Below are 16,198 nucleotides of genomic sequence, written 5' to 3'. Positions count from 1 at the left end.
GCAGAAAAACAGATGCTTACAAGTTCATCAAATTCCACCTACAAGTGAACTGCAAGTTTTCTAGCGGTTTTTTGGTTTTTTTTGTTTGGTTTTTTTGGGTGGTTTTTTTTTTTTTTTTTTTAATAGCTCAAACTTTCACAGGTATTTACTGTAGGCCTACGGTATATATAATATTCAAATACCAAAATTCAACTGTCAGTTTAACTTCAACTTAATCATAGGCAACAAAGGATTGATACATCATTGTAATAAGCTCAAGAAGACTTGCTTACCTTTTCAGATTTAAATATTACTTTCTATATACCACATATACTTGCCTCCTTGTATCACATGACAATGTTTGTGATTAAAATGACAAGCTACTACAAAAACTTGAATTGAACAAAGTACTTCACTAATTTCCTGGTCAGGAATTCAATATAAAGATCAAGTCAAGTAGCTAAAGTTACAGGCACAAATTAACATAAAAAACTTATATGAATCTAGGAAAGAAGTTCCTTCAGGTCTTTAAGTTCAAAGTATAAGTACTTGTTTCTTCAGCTACAGAAAGTCAAGAGGACCCCAAAATAGTCTCAAGGAACTCTGAACAAAGGAATTCTGAACCAACAAATAAACCAGCTTCCCCTAATCTGCCAAGACACAACAAGAGAAATAAAACAGTACAAATGTTTCATGTCACACACTTGATTTGTAAGTTGTAGTTGTTCTTGAAGGTTTCTCACTATGCCTTCATCTGCAGGAATATCAGTTCCCAGAGGCATGAAAGGAAGAGCCTCCAGTTGCTTCTCAAGGGCCTCTTTCAACTCTGCATGCAGCCTGAAATTCAAAGAACCAAGTTCAGCGAAGCATTTCTCCAACAGGAATTTTTTTTAACAACTGAAGTATACCGTACCTTCAATCTGTATGTACTATTTACTTCTAAGTCATATTTTAATCTATTAAATTACCTTCTACAAACACAATAGACAATTTGAAATAGTTTAATATCTAGTTGTTCTAGAGATATGGTTACATCTCCCAGACCTGGTGCTGTAATCTATATTAAGCACTTAAAGACTCTCACATTAAGCTCACGAGTATGAAATCTTCAACTATTAAGTAGATTCAAAAGATTTCAAGGTCCTAGAAAAAAGCTTTTTAGGGTTTAGAAATCAAGAAAAACAGCAGTAGTAACAGGGCAGTGCAATTATTTACCTTTCATTTTCCTTGGTGACTTGTTCAAATTTTTGTCTCATCTCATTCATTTGCACCTACACAAAAGTACGCAAGAGTAAGCACTCATTTAAGTGACACAAACTTTGGTGATTCTTTCACCTTTTAATTCTGACTGATACTGTAACAGATGGACAATTTAATTCAGCATAACACAGTAAATGAAAGTCACTTCCTTTAAGGAAAGTCACAGGATACCACTTAAATTTCACAGCTGCTAAGTCCTGTTATACCTCAGCATTCAGAAGTTATTACAAGCATTAAAGTTACCTTTTGGAACTCTTATAGCTCCTACAGATGGATTCTTAACTAACTCGAGTTCTTTTAGGGATACAGTGGATAACTTGTCTTTTATGCAGTAAGCATTTGAGAAAAGAGTTCAGGAATGAACTGAGGAAAAACTTCAGTTACATGAGTCAAATGAACTGTTTTGTTAACTAAAGAGTGCAACAAAACCGCAGTGTTTCTATTGCCTTCTGAAATCAGCCAAACTTGAAGACTGCATTTGCAGAATCTTTATGATGGACAGATCAAACAAATTAAGCACATTAAACCAAAACCAGAGTATAACTTCTGCATGTAGATCACAAGTAAAAATTGCTTTCTGTATGCCACAGGTTTTAATTATTAAACATGTCATTTTGCTTTTCAGTGATCATATGAAGCATCCAAAAGTTTCATTTTTCTGTGGCTGAAATAAGGACAGTCCCCCTCTATCTCAGCCTCCATGATAATAAACATTTAAAGAATTATTTGAATCTGAAGAATTATTAAGAATGAAAAAGGCTGGGTGTATCTACACTTGCAGGACTGCACTGGACCACATGGCCAAGGTCAGACCTGTAAGGAAAGAGAGAAACAGCTGCCTCATCTGAACGTCACCTAGGAAAATACCTGCAACCATATAAGAACATCTAGAGAAATAAAACATGCATGTTTCATTTCACAACACTACTTCTTCAAACACACAGTAATCTGTGCAATTTGGACAATCTCCCAACCTTTCCATAGAAAGCTCTCTGTTCTTCCATTTGAGGCAGATAGCAGTCCAGCAAGTTTGTGAAGCATGGCGCAGGCATACTTTCCTTTATTGACAAAAACTAATGGCCTAGATATTAATACTATAAAATACTAAGGATATACAGTCTGAAACATTAGGAACATCCATACCTGATAAAGCTGCAGCTGTTGTCTCATTTCTTCCAAGTGTTTATCATACTCTGTGATTAGAGTTGACAAGCTAAAAAGTTGAAATACATGCTTAGAATAAATTTTGTATACACTGAAACACTGTTCTTGTATTTAACTAGTTTTAAAGAATTCTTAATCTAGAGAACAGAACAAAACAGTCACTTTTCTTTATTTCCAAGCTCAACATTCACCAGAATCAAATGAACAAATTTAATTACTACTTTTAAAGTATGATCAGTAATAGCAGATTTCCCGTATAACAGAATTAGAACATGGGACATTATAAATGAGCATTAATGTAACATTAATATTTCATACATAGAATCCCAAATGACTTAAGACTAGGCTTTGTTACTGCTGCCACATGCAACAGTAAAGTGGCCTATAAGACAACGTAAAATAATGTAGTTCTACTTATATACTTTTTCCCTCCTAATATTTTTGTGATTGATAGTAATTCTCTGAAAATTCTGTATTAGTCCAGAGTGATAATGCCTTAAAATCTAACAAGAAAGGATAGGTTATTTTTGTAACACAAAATGACTATGATTATTAAACCATTTGCCAACAGGCAACTGTTAGTTGAAGATTGTCAAATAAGCATTTTCAAAAACATCCACCTGACCTCAACAGACAGCAGTTACCTGTGTTACCTAGATCAGCACAATCTTACCTGTACTTTTGTTTATTATCTTAAAATTTAGACTAGAGAATTCCTTCATTCATCTCCCACCTTTTATTTTACAGATTGGGGAAGAAAAGTAATAGATATAATTTACTGAATAAACAGAATAGTGTCTAAAACCAACTGCTACAGGAACACTTTTACAGACTCCATTCACAAGTTCTCAGAGCTGTGAACACACATACATAAGACCAGGTTCACCTGGATATTTACATTTTTAAAAGCACATGTCAATTTCTTTTGATAATACTTGGTAGTATTCCCACTTATAATTTGCAATTAGTTACCTTTGGTCCATCATCCTGGATCCTGATATGCCATCACCACCAGAGGCATTTTGCTGTAATGGTATACTTTACATATTAGTACTTGCACACGACTGCATATAGTTTTAAATTTTTACATGCAACCCAAAGCTGTTGTTCTGCCTGTACTGTAATCATACACAATATCCCACATGACCACTTCCAGGATTATGTTCAAAAATCCTTGAGTGCTGGCCCAATTTCAAAAAACTCTGATTTTTTTTTTTCCCTGGAGATGCTCTGATATAAAGCATAATTGCATGCGAGGGGGAATCATCTTGCTCTTAAAAGAACAATCATAAGTTTGTGTAAGTGCTTAGTTCATTTCCATGCATCTCGGCATCAGGAAAGTGCTGATGCCCTAGCTCCTGCACAGACTTTTAGACAAGCTTATGGTACCCAGCACAAAAAGTTATCTTCGCAGGAGACAAATGTCTTGGAAAAGAGAAGTCTATAAAAGTGAAAAAGTCTACTAAAGTAGAAATCAAGTATTACTTCAGGGGTATGTTCTCCTGCATATGACAAACTTTTCAAAATGCACCAAAAATACCAGAATTCACCATTATGACAGATTTATTCTGCTGCTTGGAAAAACAACAAGCAACTCTAGAGTTGTGTGATGGACCTAAAGCAAGGCCAGGCCACGTTAAAGTGGGCTGTGCTCTACGTATGCAAAGATGTTTGTCTCAAAACCTCATCACAAAAATTCTTACTTCCATCCCTGCGTTCACATACTTGCTCAGCAGTAGCTCTCAAAATCTCATCTGTTTCATACTGTCCAAGTGCCACCTTTAGCCCCTGATCTGAAAAACACAAAGTTTGAGAATCATAGCTACAACACAGGCCATTATCTAGATAAACCAGACTGGCAGTCAGAAATATGTTTAACAGTGTAGTGCTTAGAAGAATTTTATGAAGCAGTTGTGTGCCTTCAATTTAGCACAATTATTTTAATGAAAATAGGACTTGAAAAAGCCTAAAGGCTGTGTAATAATAATGAATTCCATTTCTTCCATATTCCTTCTGTTTTCTTTTAGAAATTTTAAAAAATGAAGTTTCTGCCTAGAAAACTCACAAACACACATCTTAATGATTCACGAGGTCTACATGCAAAAAAATCACATTGTGTGTCCAATTCAATTAGCTGGATGTTTGACAATTAACCTGTTGTTGGGAACTCAACCCTGCAGTTCTCAATAAACATTCAACAAACTTAGGTCAAGAGCTTCGCTGATAAATGGATCTGAGCATTCAAGTATAGCCAGATGAAAGCAAAACAAGAATGAAGAAACGCAGTCTGCCAGTATCTGCTTTTTCTGAAAGAAGCAAAGAATAATGAATAATGAGATTTCACACTGCTAAGTTAGGAACATCAACTAAGGCGTCACTCTCCCCCCTTATTCATCTAACTTTGGCTATTAGGATTTAATTTGTAGTACAAGTAGTCTCTAAAAGAACCAGCAGAAGGTTGGAAAGGAGAAATAATAGCTCTTCCCTCTTGTTCATGGAATGTTCTTTCATCTAACAAAACCGTAAGAACCTGAGTAACACCTTTGTAACTGGAATGGGTAAAGGGGAAGAAAAAGGAAGTCAGGAAGGTATTGCAAACATTTTGATTTAAAACAACTTCTTGCCTTTTTTTTTTTAATACACATCCCAATGGTTCTTTTTCTGGTTCTCATCCTCTAAAGGAGGATATAGCAAAAAGACAGAGGGTATAGAAAGGAGGTAATAGTAAAAGGATGCCAAGGAACAGGAAAGAGGAAAAGTAGCAGCCTACATCAACCAAAGCAGTCTGCAAACATGAGAAGCCACAGCTACAAAAGGGGACAAATCTTAAACACCCCTTACAGACATACTCACCTTCAACAGTGAATCATTAAATACATTCTGATAAAAGGTGTATGTCTTCAGTAGTATCACAAAAATATGTATTGAAATGGAGGAATTATTATTTGTAGGGTTGGCTGCTGATAATTCAAAATGCATTCACGTAAAACTCAATTTATAACTGATCAGTGCCAGAGACTAGCTTTTCATTTGGAGAACCTTTTTTTACAGCTACATATTTAACACAACAAATACTTACAACTTTAAAAATAATGATGCTTGGAGAATCTCTTCCTGTGTGTATTACACACATTCAGCATTTTAGAACTTCAATTTCACATTCATAAAACAGGAGAAACATCAATCCATATATCAGACTTACAGCAGGCCTCAAATAACTTATGTCTCAGTTGGCATACAAGCCAACTTCAAATTTATCATTTGGCACCTTTCAAAATGTATAAAGTTTTTTAAAAGAGAGAATTCAACTCCTTGATAGAAAAGGCAACTCCTACCACTTCACAGTGAACTTAGCCTGAGCTCTATTTAGAGCCTACAGATTTACAGACTAAAGAAGCTACACTCAGACAAATTAGATAGATATAAAAAAGCAAAATACCAGTATTTGAAAATCCATTATTTGTTCACATCACAGTATAATAAATACTCATGCAAAGCTTGATAAAGATATGGGCTTTTGAGCCATATCTTTTGAGTCTGTTTGGCTCAGACAGAAGCTCTTCTGCTACTACAGTCCTTGGAATCAAGAGCTGTTTTTTCACCTTTGGCCACCCAAAGCTGTCACACAAAGTTTAATACCAATTGAAATTTTGATTTTTGAGTGATGCACAGCCATAGCACTTTATGCACTGTGATCTCATCCTACTTCCTGCTGTGCTATCAAGTTTTCCCGCAACACTAATTGACAGTAACGTTCTTGGGACTACACATCAAACCACTCCTTACTTATAGTAATATAAACTGTGTAGAAGTAATTTTGCCAGTATTTTGCTGGTAAGGAATGAAAGTGTACTCTGATTCAGTCATATTAATCTTACATTAAAATAATCAAAATTGTAACAAATAACACAGAATTAAAAATATTGATTTTAGACTGTAAAAGAAATTTTATGAGTAACTGGCAAGACAGCTTTTTTGCCTTTCAGGTGGAAGACAAGCATAGGAAACACAGTAGTCTCTTAACTGGAGAAAAGAGGCATTATCACACAAAATGCACCTGTTTTTGGCTATTACCCTCAGCAGCAGCTTTTAATTATTAGTCTTCAGCTAACTAAAAAGTAGCTTTGATGCTGTTATTCACTATAGCAAACACTAGAAGAGCTACTGAATATCAATCTTCATCGCTACGACCACAGGCAAAAGGGTTTCTACCCTCTGTAGAAAGTGACCCCAGCTCCGGAGAGGCAGGGTCCAGGCCTCGGCTGCTCAGCTCCGTCCTTCGAACAGCCCCGGAGCAGCACCCGAGCCAACCCGCGATGTGTCGGGAGCAGGCAGGCAGCCCACGAAGCTGACCGCTCGCCAAGACCTCACCGGGCTCTCCCCCACTGCCGAGCTCAGTGGCCATATTTCCAGGGGAAAAGCTGCACCGCCGCTGAGAGTTCCTCCCCAGGAAAAGCCTGCAACAACCCGACGGAAAGCCGGTTATTTCAGCCGCTCGCCAACCCCGCTGCCCGGCGGGCTTTCACCTCTACCGGCGGATAAGAAAAATGAGAGACAATAACTTCCAAACACCGGGGACGCGCTCCCCCTCACCTACCGGCTCCCACTTCGTGAAGTAAAGCCTTTGTAAGGCTGCAGCTGGCCGGGGCGGAGGCAGTAACCACGGCCTCCCCCTCTACATCTACCCGTTCCCCTCAGCCCGGCGCGGCAATCCCACCACCACCGCCCAGAGACGAAGGAACCACACCGGGCGGCGGGCGGCCCTGAGGGCACCCCCCCCCCCCCCACAGCGCCTCAGCGACGGTTAACCCCGCTTGGCGCCGCGCCCCCATCACGACTAACGGCCGAAGGCGGGGCCTGCCTCGCGGCGGGGGCCAGCGCGCGCCCACCTACCCGCCCCGCGAGCTGCTGCTGCTACCAGCCACCGCCGCCTTTTCCCTTAGCGACCAGCTCGGCCCCGAGCAGTGCGTCGGTCACGTGGCGGCGGAGCGACCGAGCCCGCCAACCTCGGAAAAGGGGCGGGCTGGGCGGGGGTGAGGGAAGGAGGGAGGGTGGGTGTGTGCGCGCATGCGCGCTGTTGGGCGGCTGCTGGTCAGGGCCGAGGGTTGTGGCGGGGGAAGGCGGGAAGGGGAAAGGCTCGGTTTGTTGGGGAGCCGAGTTTTTTTTCGGAGTCGCAGCGGCTGCTTGGAGGTGTGAGAAATCTCTCGTTAAACTTCTCTGAGGAGCTTGGGGGTTGAATTTCTCTTCAGGAAACGCTGCTGCTGTTAGTGGCTGGGGTGGGGGGGGGACGACCGAAACCGGGAATTTTCGAGCCCTCTGGGAGCTCGTGCCTGTGTCTAAGAATGAAGTCTTAGCTACATTAAAAGCTGCTCTCTCTTACTCGATTGCTAACTTTCTCCCTGTCCTCTTGGAGCAAGTAAGAAAAAATGCCACCGTAATTACTTCCTTCTTGGTTTTGTCGTTACTAACGTCGACAGGGTTTGGGATGGAAGACGTCAATCCTCTCGGTAAGGAGAGACATGAGGTGATTACAGCGACAAGCAGCAGCAGCTTTCTCCTTGCTGGTGAGGTGTGACGCTCATGTGGCTGAGGTCTAGGCATATCAGCCAGGTGGTAGCTTGTGGCCATGCAGTGTGAGTGCTTTTAAATGGCTGAGAAAGTACTTGCTGTAAAACTATCTCGTTTAGCGTTTGCATCTCTTTACAGTGTATTAACAACTGGCTGAGGTCTAGTGTTAAAAGGTAATGAAAGGTCTCCTCTTCCTGTTTTAATTTACTTTTACGCCATTGCTATGTGTTGCTGGTTTTATTATGATTTAAAAGCATGCTAGTAAGCAGCTTACCTAAGTCCATGCAATGTAATAAACTTAAAACTTGCACCAAGGGCCATTAATTTGGAAACTCTTAGATCTGCTGTCCTGTAAATTGAGCAACCTTAGCACTAGGTAGACCTCTAAAAAAAGCTAGTGAATGTTTTGCAATTTTCCTTAAAGCTTTATGGTTCTTTTTAAAATTGCGTGTTCTTCAAGAGTAATATTGGTTTACAACAATGGGCTAAATCTTCAGTATGTTCGTTTCAGTACACTGTAAGCTGTCCCTGGAGGAGTTAAGGTTTTTACCAAAAAAAGTCATCTGTCTCTCATATAGGTACAAATAGGAATTTGTGATGCGTCTTGTCTCATCTTCATTTTAAACACTACAGTTACAGTAGTGTGTCTAAAGTTGTTTAGCAGATTCTATTATTTCACTGCTTTTTTTTAAAACTTCGTATGTTGTGACTTTTTTCCTGAGACAACTTTTCAAATCTTGTGCACAAGAAGAAGCTTCACATTGCTTACTTCAGTCAGGAATTGTAATAGCTAGTCATGTAATTCTCCCTGGATTTTAAGATCTTCCCAGGCTACTTTTATTAGAAGGCTATATTATTTTAAACCACTGTTGAAATCTGGCAGTGTTTTCAAATAGGTGTTTGAGATACTTGCCTTGACCAGTGAATGGAAATAGTTAAATATATTAGCACAAACTGAAAACAGAATAATAGAAGGAAACGTTGACTTCTAAGTGCATAATGTTAATTTAATAATGTAGTAAAAAATGGGTTCATAACACTTTATTAACTTTCTTAGATGCACCCATCTACTCTTAAACTTCACTCTTTTGAGTAAGTGATCCTGCTTGTGGAATTCTGTCTTGTTTCCTTTCACAGTAAGTGTGTGTAAAGCTTGTGCACTCCATTTACAGGAATTCTGTTCATTTCAAAAAACGCTAGGAATGGTCTTACCATCTGTGGATACTTCATGCTCCTGCTGCTCAGTGTTTGCGGCTTACAAAATTAAAAACACAACACTTGTCCACATTTCCTGTGGATTAATTTTTTCTAGATCAGTTTAAGGCTATATAGCCCATTGGATATGTTTCAGCAGCTGTTTGTGTTGTGAAAGGGACTTGTTATTTAACATACTGCTTTTTTATTTGGTGGTGTACATTGTAATTATTGCAGAAGAGTTGTCACTGTACTTGCCCAGAATACTTTTTCTTACTAGTTCTCTCTTTTTGTTTTAAACTGTGGGTGATTTAGCTTTGCCTGTTTGAGTTAACTGCTAATACTGGACTGTGAGCCAGCTTCTGCTGGCTTAAGAATGCCGTTAGGACACTGTTGGTTGTCTTCTCTCCCATGCTTTGTACACTCTTTTCTTTCAACTTGTGTCATCTTGCTTCCAGAAACTTGCTCCTTGAGTTGGAGTGAACATTAATGATGGTAGTCTTTCATAGTTTCTAGGGCTATCTCAGGTCTCTTGCATAAAGCACATCTGATGATGCTTGTCTAGCATATCATGCAGTTAAAATGCTGACGTAAGAATTTAATTAGTTTTCAGTTTATTTAAATATAACTTTGTCAAAAGTGATAGTCCCATATTTGACTTTCCTTTTTTACTGGACTTCTTAAATTAAGGTGTCTAATTACTAAATCTATTGCTTCAGATTTTCTCTTATCTGTCACACTTCCTTGGTCAGATCATCATCTCCTTCACTGTGAGTATATCTACTTAACCTAACGTCATTCTAGCTATTTTACCAACTTGAACTCAAAGAGAGGGGGTCTGGTGCTTTTCATCATGAACATCAGTGCAGGGAAATTGGCTGATGTGACTGTTGCAGAGGGTATGAGACAGTTAATGTGTAGTCCTAAGAGCAAGGCTATGGCATATAGGGAAGTGTGATGCGTGTGGTTACATTCTGTCTCATGTACTACACCTCTTGATAACACCTGCAGAATGTCGTAAGTTATGCTTACCCTTCTGTGAGTCCCAAGAAAATGGGTATCTGGATAGAGGTTAAATAACCTGATTTAGTGTTCCCCACTGAAGGAAACGTGGTTACAATTTAGCTACTGAGCTAGCACCTCTCTGGTCACAAGACTTAACAGCATGTGCATAATTCTCAGTCAGGCTATGTATTGCCAGTTCCCTTCTTGTATGGCTAGGGGGTGTGTAAGGGAACAAATCAAGGATCACTTTTGTGGAGATGGGAAGGAACTCATAATAGTGAGGAGTGGAGGGGTAAGGGGCCATAAACTTGTTGGAAGCTGGGCTCCACTCGTTCTTTTGCTTATTAAATAGATTAAGGCTATTCCTAAGGTTTGTACAGTTATTTCTAAGTAGCAACAGCTGTTGGAGTGCAGTAGTCTCTGTTCTTGCTGCTCTGCAAATGTTCAATGTGTTTAACAATATGTGCTTGCAGTTTTCCTTGAAATCCTTTAGTTTGGCTGGTTTGCAATGACCATGAAGGAAAGCTTTAGCTAATTGTTTCCTTTTCTTGCATCTCAGATTCATGAAAGGTTTTTCTCAATCTGTTTTTCTCATGTTACCAAATCATCTAAGATAATGTAGTGGAGACTTTGTTTTGTTTATCTGTTCTCTTGATAAATATTTCTGATGATTTTGGAAGGTGTTTATTTAGGTACATAATTGAAATGCCTTAAGCTTGGTAAGACTTGAGAGTGATTTGTAACCATGCAGGTATAAAAACCTATGAAAAGCATTCGTGTAACTGTTTATTTAGTTGCTTTATAAAGCTAAACTATTTCAGTTCTTCTGATGTCTAAAAACATGATTTGATGATTGACTTTGTGCAAAAGTGTGCTTTTTTTTTTTCCTGGACAAGCGAACAGTGCAGTTTGTACTGAAATGGAATCTGAGATCTCCTTTGACAGAACCTTCCTTTCTCGTTTATGTAGTATATGAAGATGGAATTTACAATTAAACACACCTGGGATGGTTTACCTGTGAGCCATGAGCCGGTAACAATTGGGCTGAAGTCGAACAATGCAGGACTGCTAATGGAAGTTAATGCTCCCTTCTTTGATGACCCTCCAGCACCGCTTGGAGAGCCAGGGAAACCTTTTAGTAGACTGTGGGACTATGAGGGTAAGTGTAACTGTTCTGCTGCAAATATATCCAATTTGTGTAGGCACTGATGTTCCTCTGTAGTTAATATGCCTCATCTTTATTTAAGAATCTGTGATGGTTATTTTTTCAAACTGATCTAACAGTTGTGAGTGTATGACATATAATTCAATTCCGTTTCTTCGGTCACAGTACTGCTTTTAAAGATCAGATCTGAAATGCAAAGTAAAAGTTTTCCTTTCTGTTATATCCTGAGCAGTCTGGGAAAGAATACTAGGAAAGAATTTAGTTGTAATCACTGCCTTACCCTTAAACGGCTCCTTGAGTAACTATAAGCTTCATGTTATATTCAGCTGAAAACTACCCCAAACTGTATCAAGAGTGGTGCTCTTTTTTCTAGGTGGTGAATTGATTTTCATCACTAGCACTACTGACTGTAAGGTGGGTGGTTGTTTTATAGCAGTGCAACAATACAAATGACTCGGAAACAAAGGAAATACGTTATGTCACTCGGTGGCCATAAAGAAATGGAGTCCAATGAGCTGGGTTGATTTCAAGAATGATGAGGTTAACTCTTCCTGATCCTGTCAATAGTATCGGCGCTTAAACTTAGTTTCTGGGTTGCTCATATAACTTGTGGAATAACAGAGGCTTGACATATTTGAATATCAAAATAATTTTGTGGCATATATATAAATGCATTTGCAGTAGGTAAATGGAAGTGAAATCCTAAAGGTAGGTTCTACTTTTGCTTTAAGAAGTAGAGAGCAATAGCTAAAATATATGTCTATTTTAATCAGTTTTCCAGAGCCTATTTGACAAACAGGAAGGTGTGAAACAAAGAAATAGCAGCTGATAAAATGATTCAAAATTGTACCCGAATGGAATGGGGAATATTCTTATAATAATGCTGTTTTATTTCTCTTTCCTGTCAATGCTGTCACTTTTACGTGGTGCTTTGAATAATGCAAGAATTCAATGATTCCAGCAGTTCTCCACTTCCTGATTATTGAACTATTTTGATTAAAGCTCTACTAAAGCAGTATTAGCACCTCTTTGATATTACTGTACTAAATAGGCTTATGTAAAAATAAATAACATTATCATATCTAATTCTGATTCTAACTAAAGCTTTCTAATAATGTCATTGCTGTGAGAAACACCTTTATAGTTCTACCTTGTGGTCCCGAAAGGTGATTCAACAGTCACATGTGGCTTTCAGGTACACCTGGAACAGTAATCCCCTGTCCAAAGTATCGGCCATGTACAGGGCAAAACCATTTAAGAGCTAAATGCTTTTTTACTATTTCTGAGATTTAGCACTCTTAGTTATGGGGTGTCAGCTCTTCTGTGAGTGTATGTTTCTCTTTTCATATATATATATATTTTTTTTTTCCTAGTCTCTGGTGCTCTGAATCCTCAGGCTACCAGCACACAAGACTTCTGCACTTAAGTGCTCTACCTGGAGTGCCTGCTGTGAGTGTGATTGACTGAGGTCACTCTTATCTTGGTCAGCTTTGCTCACAGCAAGCATACTAGGTGAAATAGCCGTGTGCTGATGCTTTTCTTACTCCATGGACAGCTAACGTTAATTAGCAGACTTGCCATATTTTTCTGCTGCATCAAGATAAGTGTTTCCAAAGCTGGAATTGGTAAAGTAAATAAAGTTAGTACCGTGCTTTATAAAGCTCTGTATGATGATAGGCATTAAAAATAAAAGCTCTTGAATTTACAATTATGGCACAGCATTTTGAACAGTTAGGAAGCTGTCAGTAGCATGTACACAGCTAGTCAAGCTCTGGCATGGTACAGGCCAAAAATCATGAAAACAGAATTGTTTTAGTGGGTTACAAAAGTCTTAGGATATTACAAAACAGTTAACATGAAATACTGACAACCTGTTTTTTCTTAGTTGTAGAAGCATTTTTCCTGAGTGACAGAACTGAACAGTATTTAGAAGTTGAACTTTGTCCGTAAGTACAGCACTCTGAACAAGTCACAAATTTAAATTTGCATTTCCAGTTCTAATGCTTTTAAGATAGACATATGAGGAAGACTGGGTACAGAAATTGTTCCAGTATGGGGAATGTACATATTTGTGGCAGAACAGTACACTAATAACTTGGTATCAGTTTAAGAAAATTTTGCTCTGATTTTTTGACAGCCATGGACAACACTTGTTGCTGCTGCTTTCTGGCAAAAGAAGAGTATGGAAAGTAGGTGGTCAAGTACTTTCATAATGTACAGAAAAACTAACTGGTTCTAGGTACTTGTTGCCTGATTGGAAGATGACATCACCTCCTCTTCTTTTTTTTTTTTCTTTTTTTTTTTTTCCTCCTTTAACAGGAAGAACTTCCTTTAGAGTTTGAGGTGACCAGAATGAAAACCAAATGGGAGGGTAAAGCTCATCTTCCATGGAATTGTTTTCCACCATGCACTAACAAATTCAATGCATTTGCAATTCATGGCTCAGGAGAAGAGAGAAAATATGAAGCGCTTCATCCTGCACCTCGACATGAACTACAGGAAGGACAGAAACCAGATTTGTAAGCATAAAACTAGCTTTTTTGTAATATAGTTGCACTATTCTTGGAATACTTAAAGATAATCTGGTTTTCAGATTGAGTGCCGCTAGTGTTTTAATTATACTGCTTAGCCACAGATCCATTGGTACTGTACGTTGTATAAAGCACTGTGGCAGATAGCTGTAATTAGTGCTTGATTTCTATATTATCCCCTAGGTTCATAGAAAATGATGCATTCAACACCATTGGCATCTGTTTTATCACCTTCCTCAGCTAAATCATAGATAGGTTGTTCTACTTTTTCCTTGCCTCCAGCACCTCCTGAAATGCCATTTAGTGTTAATTTCACCAGATACATTTCCAATAAATCTCTTTTGCTTCTCCCCTACTGTTCTAAGCAACCTCACCTCTACAGATGGTTCCATATTATAGAAAAATTTGAAAATGCAGACTGAATGGAAAAGTATAATAAAAGGATACCCAATATCAACAGAAAAACTAGAATATCTTGATTTTTAAATTGTGCTTTGGGCCTGTTTATTTTCTTTGACTGTGAGGCTGAGATGATTTGATAAAAACTGCTACTTCTGGACATTTGTATAAATGAACTAGCTCTAGAAGGTACACTATAGTTCCTATGCAAACTTGTTACTCAACATAGAATGACAGCCAGGTAAAGTACATTTTAGTTAAGTTACTTTTTTTGCCTTTATTTAAGGAAAACTTAGCTTCTGCAACTGTTTATTTAAAAAAATTCTAAGCTATTGATAATAAAATACATTCTCTTTATCAGTGTCTGAAAGAAATAGATACTTTTATTTTTCTGTGGTAAACTGCAAAATGCCTGTAGTATTTTTCAGGAAGGGATTCTTTCTATTCTTTCTATAATATCCCTTCCAAAAAAACCCTTGACTTTTTCAGGCATTGGTAGCAGATGCAATTATGTGAAGAGGTTGCTGCTACTTTCATTGCTCTTAGTTTGTCTTTACTCTTACAAATGATTTCCTAATAAGAGAATTCCATTTACCTTTTTAAATGATTAGTGTAGTGTCAGATGTTCCGTCTACTGCTTGGTAGTTGTTTCATGTAAGTATTAATTAGCAATTGGCTTCAGTGTCTTCCTTCTATTGTGTCTTTATGGTAGCCTAAAGGAGAAATCCTTAGCAAAAACTGGTTCATAATGTTTAAAAGAAAACAAGACTTTTAGTCTTACAGCAAAAATATATTTACTACCTTCATTATCCTATCCAGTCTTACTCTTTTCTGTAATGAAAGGATACTCCTGTGATAGGATTTTTCAATTTTTACTCTGTTGGAGTGTGGATAAGTCGTAAAACAGGGTCACTGTGCTTTTGCTCTGACTGCAGTTCCAGGCAACGTAAGTTGAGGGAGTTTAAAAGGTGAGCTTTGTTAACTTCACTTTATGCTGCGTGATACTTGTTCATAGCTGAGGATTTTGCTGTGTGATACTTGTTCATAGCTGAGGATTTTGCCTTGTGTTTTCCAGTACAAGGTTTTCAGAAACACAGTAGTGTTTTTTATTTATAAACTCAAGTTTTGGAAAATGAGCACATGGAATGCTGGTTACATTCCTGTCCAAGAAAACCTGAAAATAAAAATTAATTAAACCTATTGAGGTTGCTGCCTTTTATTAAGACACATACTATAAGACTTACAATTTTTTTGTTTATTTCTCCTCTCTTTACAGTCATCGTCTGGAATTTTTCAAAGATTTGAACCTGAAAGGACTAATGGGAGAAGACTGGAAGCAGCCTGAATCAGATATATGGAAGTCTCTCACTAATTAAATGGATTGAGGCATAAATTTTTAAAGCACTAAGGTTGGATGAAGCTGTATGGAAAGAACTTCTTCATTCTGAGCAGAGTTTGTAAATATCAGATTACTAAGGCTTTCCTTGCCACCAAAATCATTGATCAATCTTAAAATTAACTGTAAAGTATCTGGGCCAGTTGATTTTGAACGTATGAAGTATGCAACAGCTTGTGTTTCAGTTCATCTGGGTATGGAGTTTTTCATCTGTGCAAGAGATGAACCTGCTCCTACTAATGAAGGGGAGAAAGTGTGCTAAAATTACAGCTGTGTTTTCATGAGAGCTCTAAGCCTGACAAGGCCAATATCTGGCTTGGAATCTTTCAGTTTCCTGTAGTTGCTGCATTTCTGCTGTATTTTGACTGCTGCTGGTTTGTCTCTTGGCTGTTGAATGAGATTCTTATGTGCCTAAATTTTTTGATTGCTATCAGGAGAAAGAACGCCTCCTTCAGGAACAGAAAAGAATATAGCTATCGTGGCATTTTGTGGCCCAGTACTTGCATTGCAAGATGCTGTGGAGGTATAACACTACCC

At 38.2% G+C, this 16,198-nt stretch overlaps 2 protein-coding genes across 6 annotated transcripts in view; one reads left to right on the top strand and one right to left on the bottom strand.

The window, feature by feature from the left end:
* Positions 1-6,855, bottom strand: part of SCLT1 (sodium channel and clathrin linker 1) — a 46,744-nt gene extending 39,889 nt beyond the window's left edge. For 3 of the 5 annotated variants that reach the window (XM_010564478.1, XM_010564480.1, XM_010564481.1), the window contains exons 1-6: positions 4,558-4,613; positions 4,129-4,196; positions 3,376-3,428; positions 2,383-2,452; positions 1,195-1,250; positions 684-816 (exon numbers count right to left, since the gene is read on the bottom strand). In XM_010564478.1, the coding sequence (XP_010562780.1) occupies positions 684-816; positions 1,195-1,250; positions 2,383-2,452; positions 3,376-3,428; positions 4,129-4,196; positions 4,558-4,597 (420 nt within the window). In that variant the 5' untranslated portion in view covers positions 4,598-4,613. Of the gene's footprint in view, positions 1-683; positions 817-1,194; positions 1,251-2,382; positions 2,453-3,375; positions 3,442-4,128; positions 4,197-4,557; positions 4,614-6,774 lie in introns of those variants that run through there. The other 2 variants (XM_010564479.1, XM_010564482.1) reach the window with 2 other exon arrangements.
* A 4,276-nt stretch (positions 6,856-11,131) lies between these two features.
* On the top strand, positions 11,132-15,668 carry LOC104829928 (chromosome unknown open reading frame, human C4orf33). Its single transcript, XM_010564476.1, has 5 exons — positions 11,132-11,329; positions 13,221-13,281; positions 13,473-13,524; positions 13,655-13,854; positions 15,542-15,668. The coding sequence occupies exons 1-5, from the start codon at positions 11,143-11,145 to the stop codon at positions 15,639-15,641; spliced, it is 600 nt and encodes a 199-aa protein (XP_010562778.1). The 5' UTR covers positions 11,132-11,142; the 3' UTR covers positions 15,642-15,668.
* The last annotated feature ends 530 nt before the right edge of the window (positions 15,669-16,198 follow it).

The sequence above is a fragment of the Haliaeetus leucocephalus genome, unplaced genomic scaffold (genome assembly GCF_000737465.1).
Source record: "Haliaeetus leucocephalus isolate CR32 unplaced genomic scaffold, Haliaeetus_leucocephalus-4.0 Scaffold181, whole genome shotgun sequence".
Classification (NCBI taxonomy): Eukaryota; Metazoa; Chordata; class Aves; order Accipitriformes; family Accipitridae; genus Haliaeetus; species Haliaeetus leucocephalus.
This window is presented reverse-complemented; position numbering and strand designations above follow the sequence as displayed.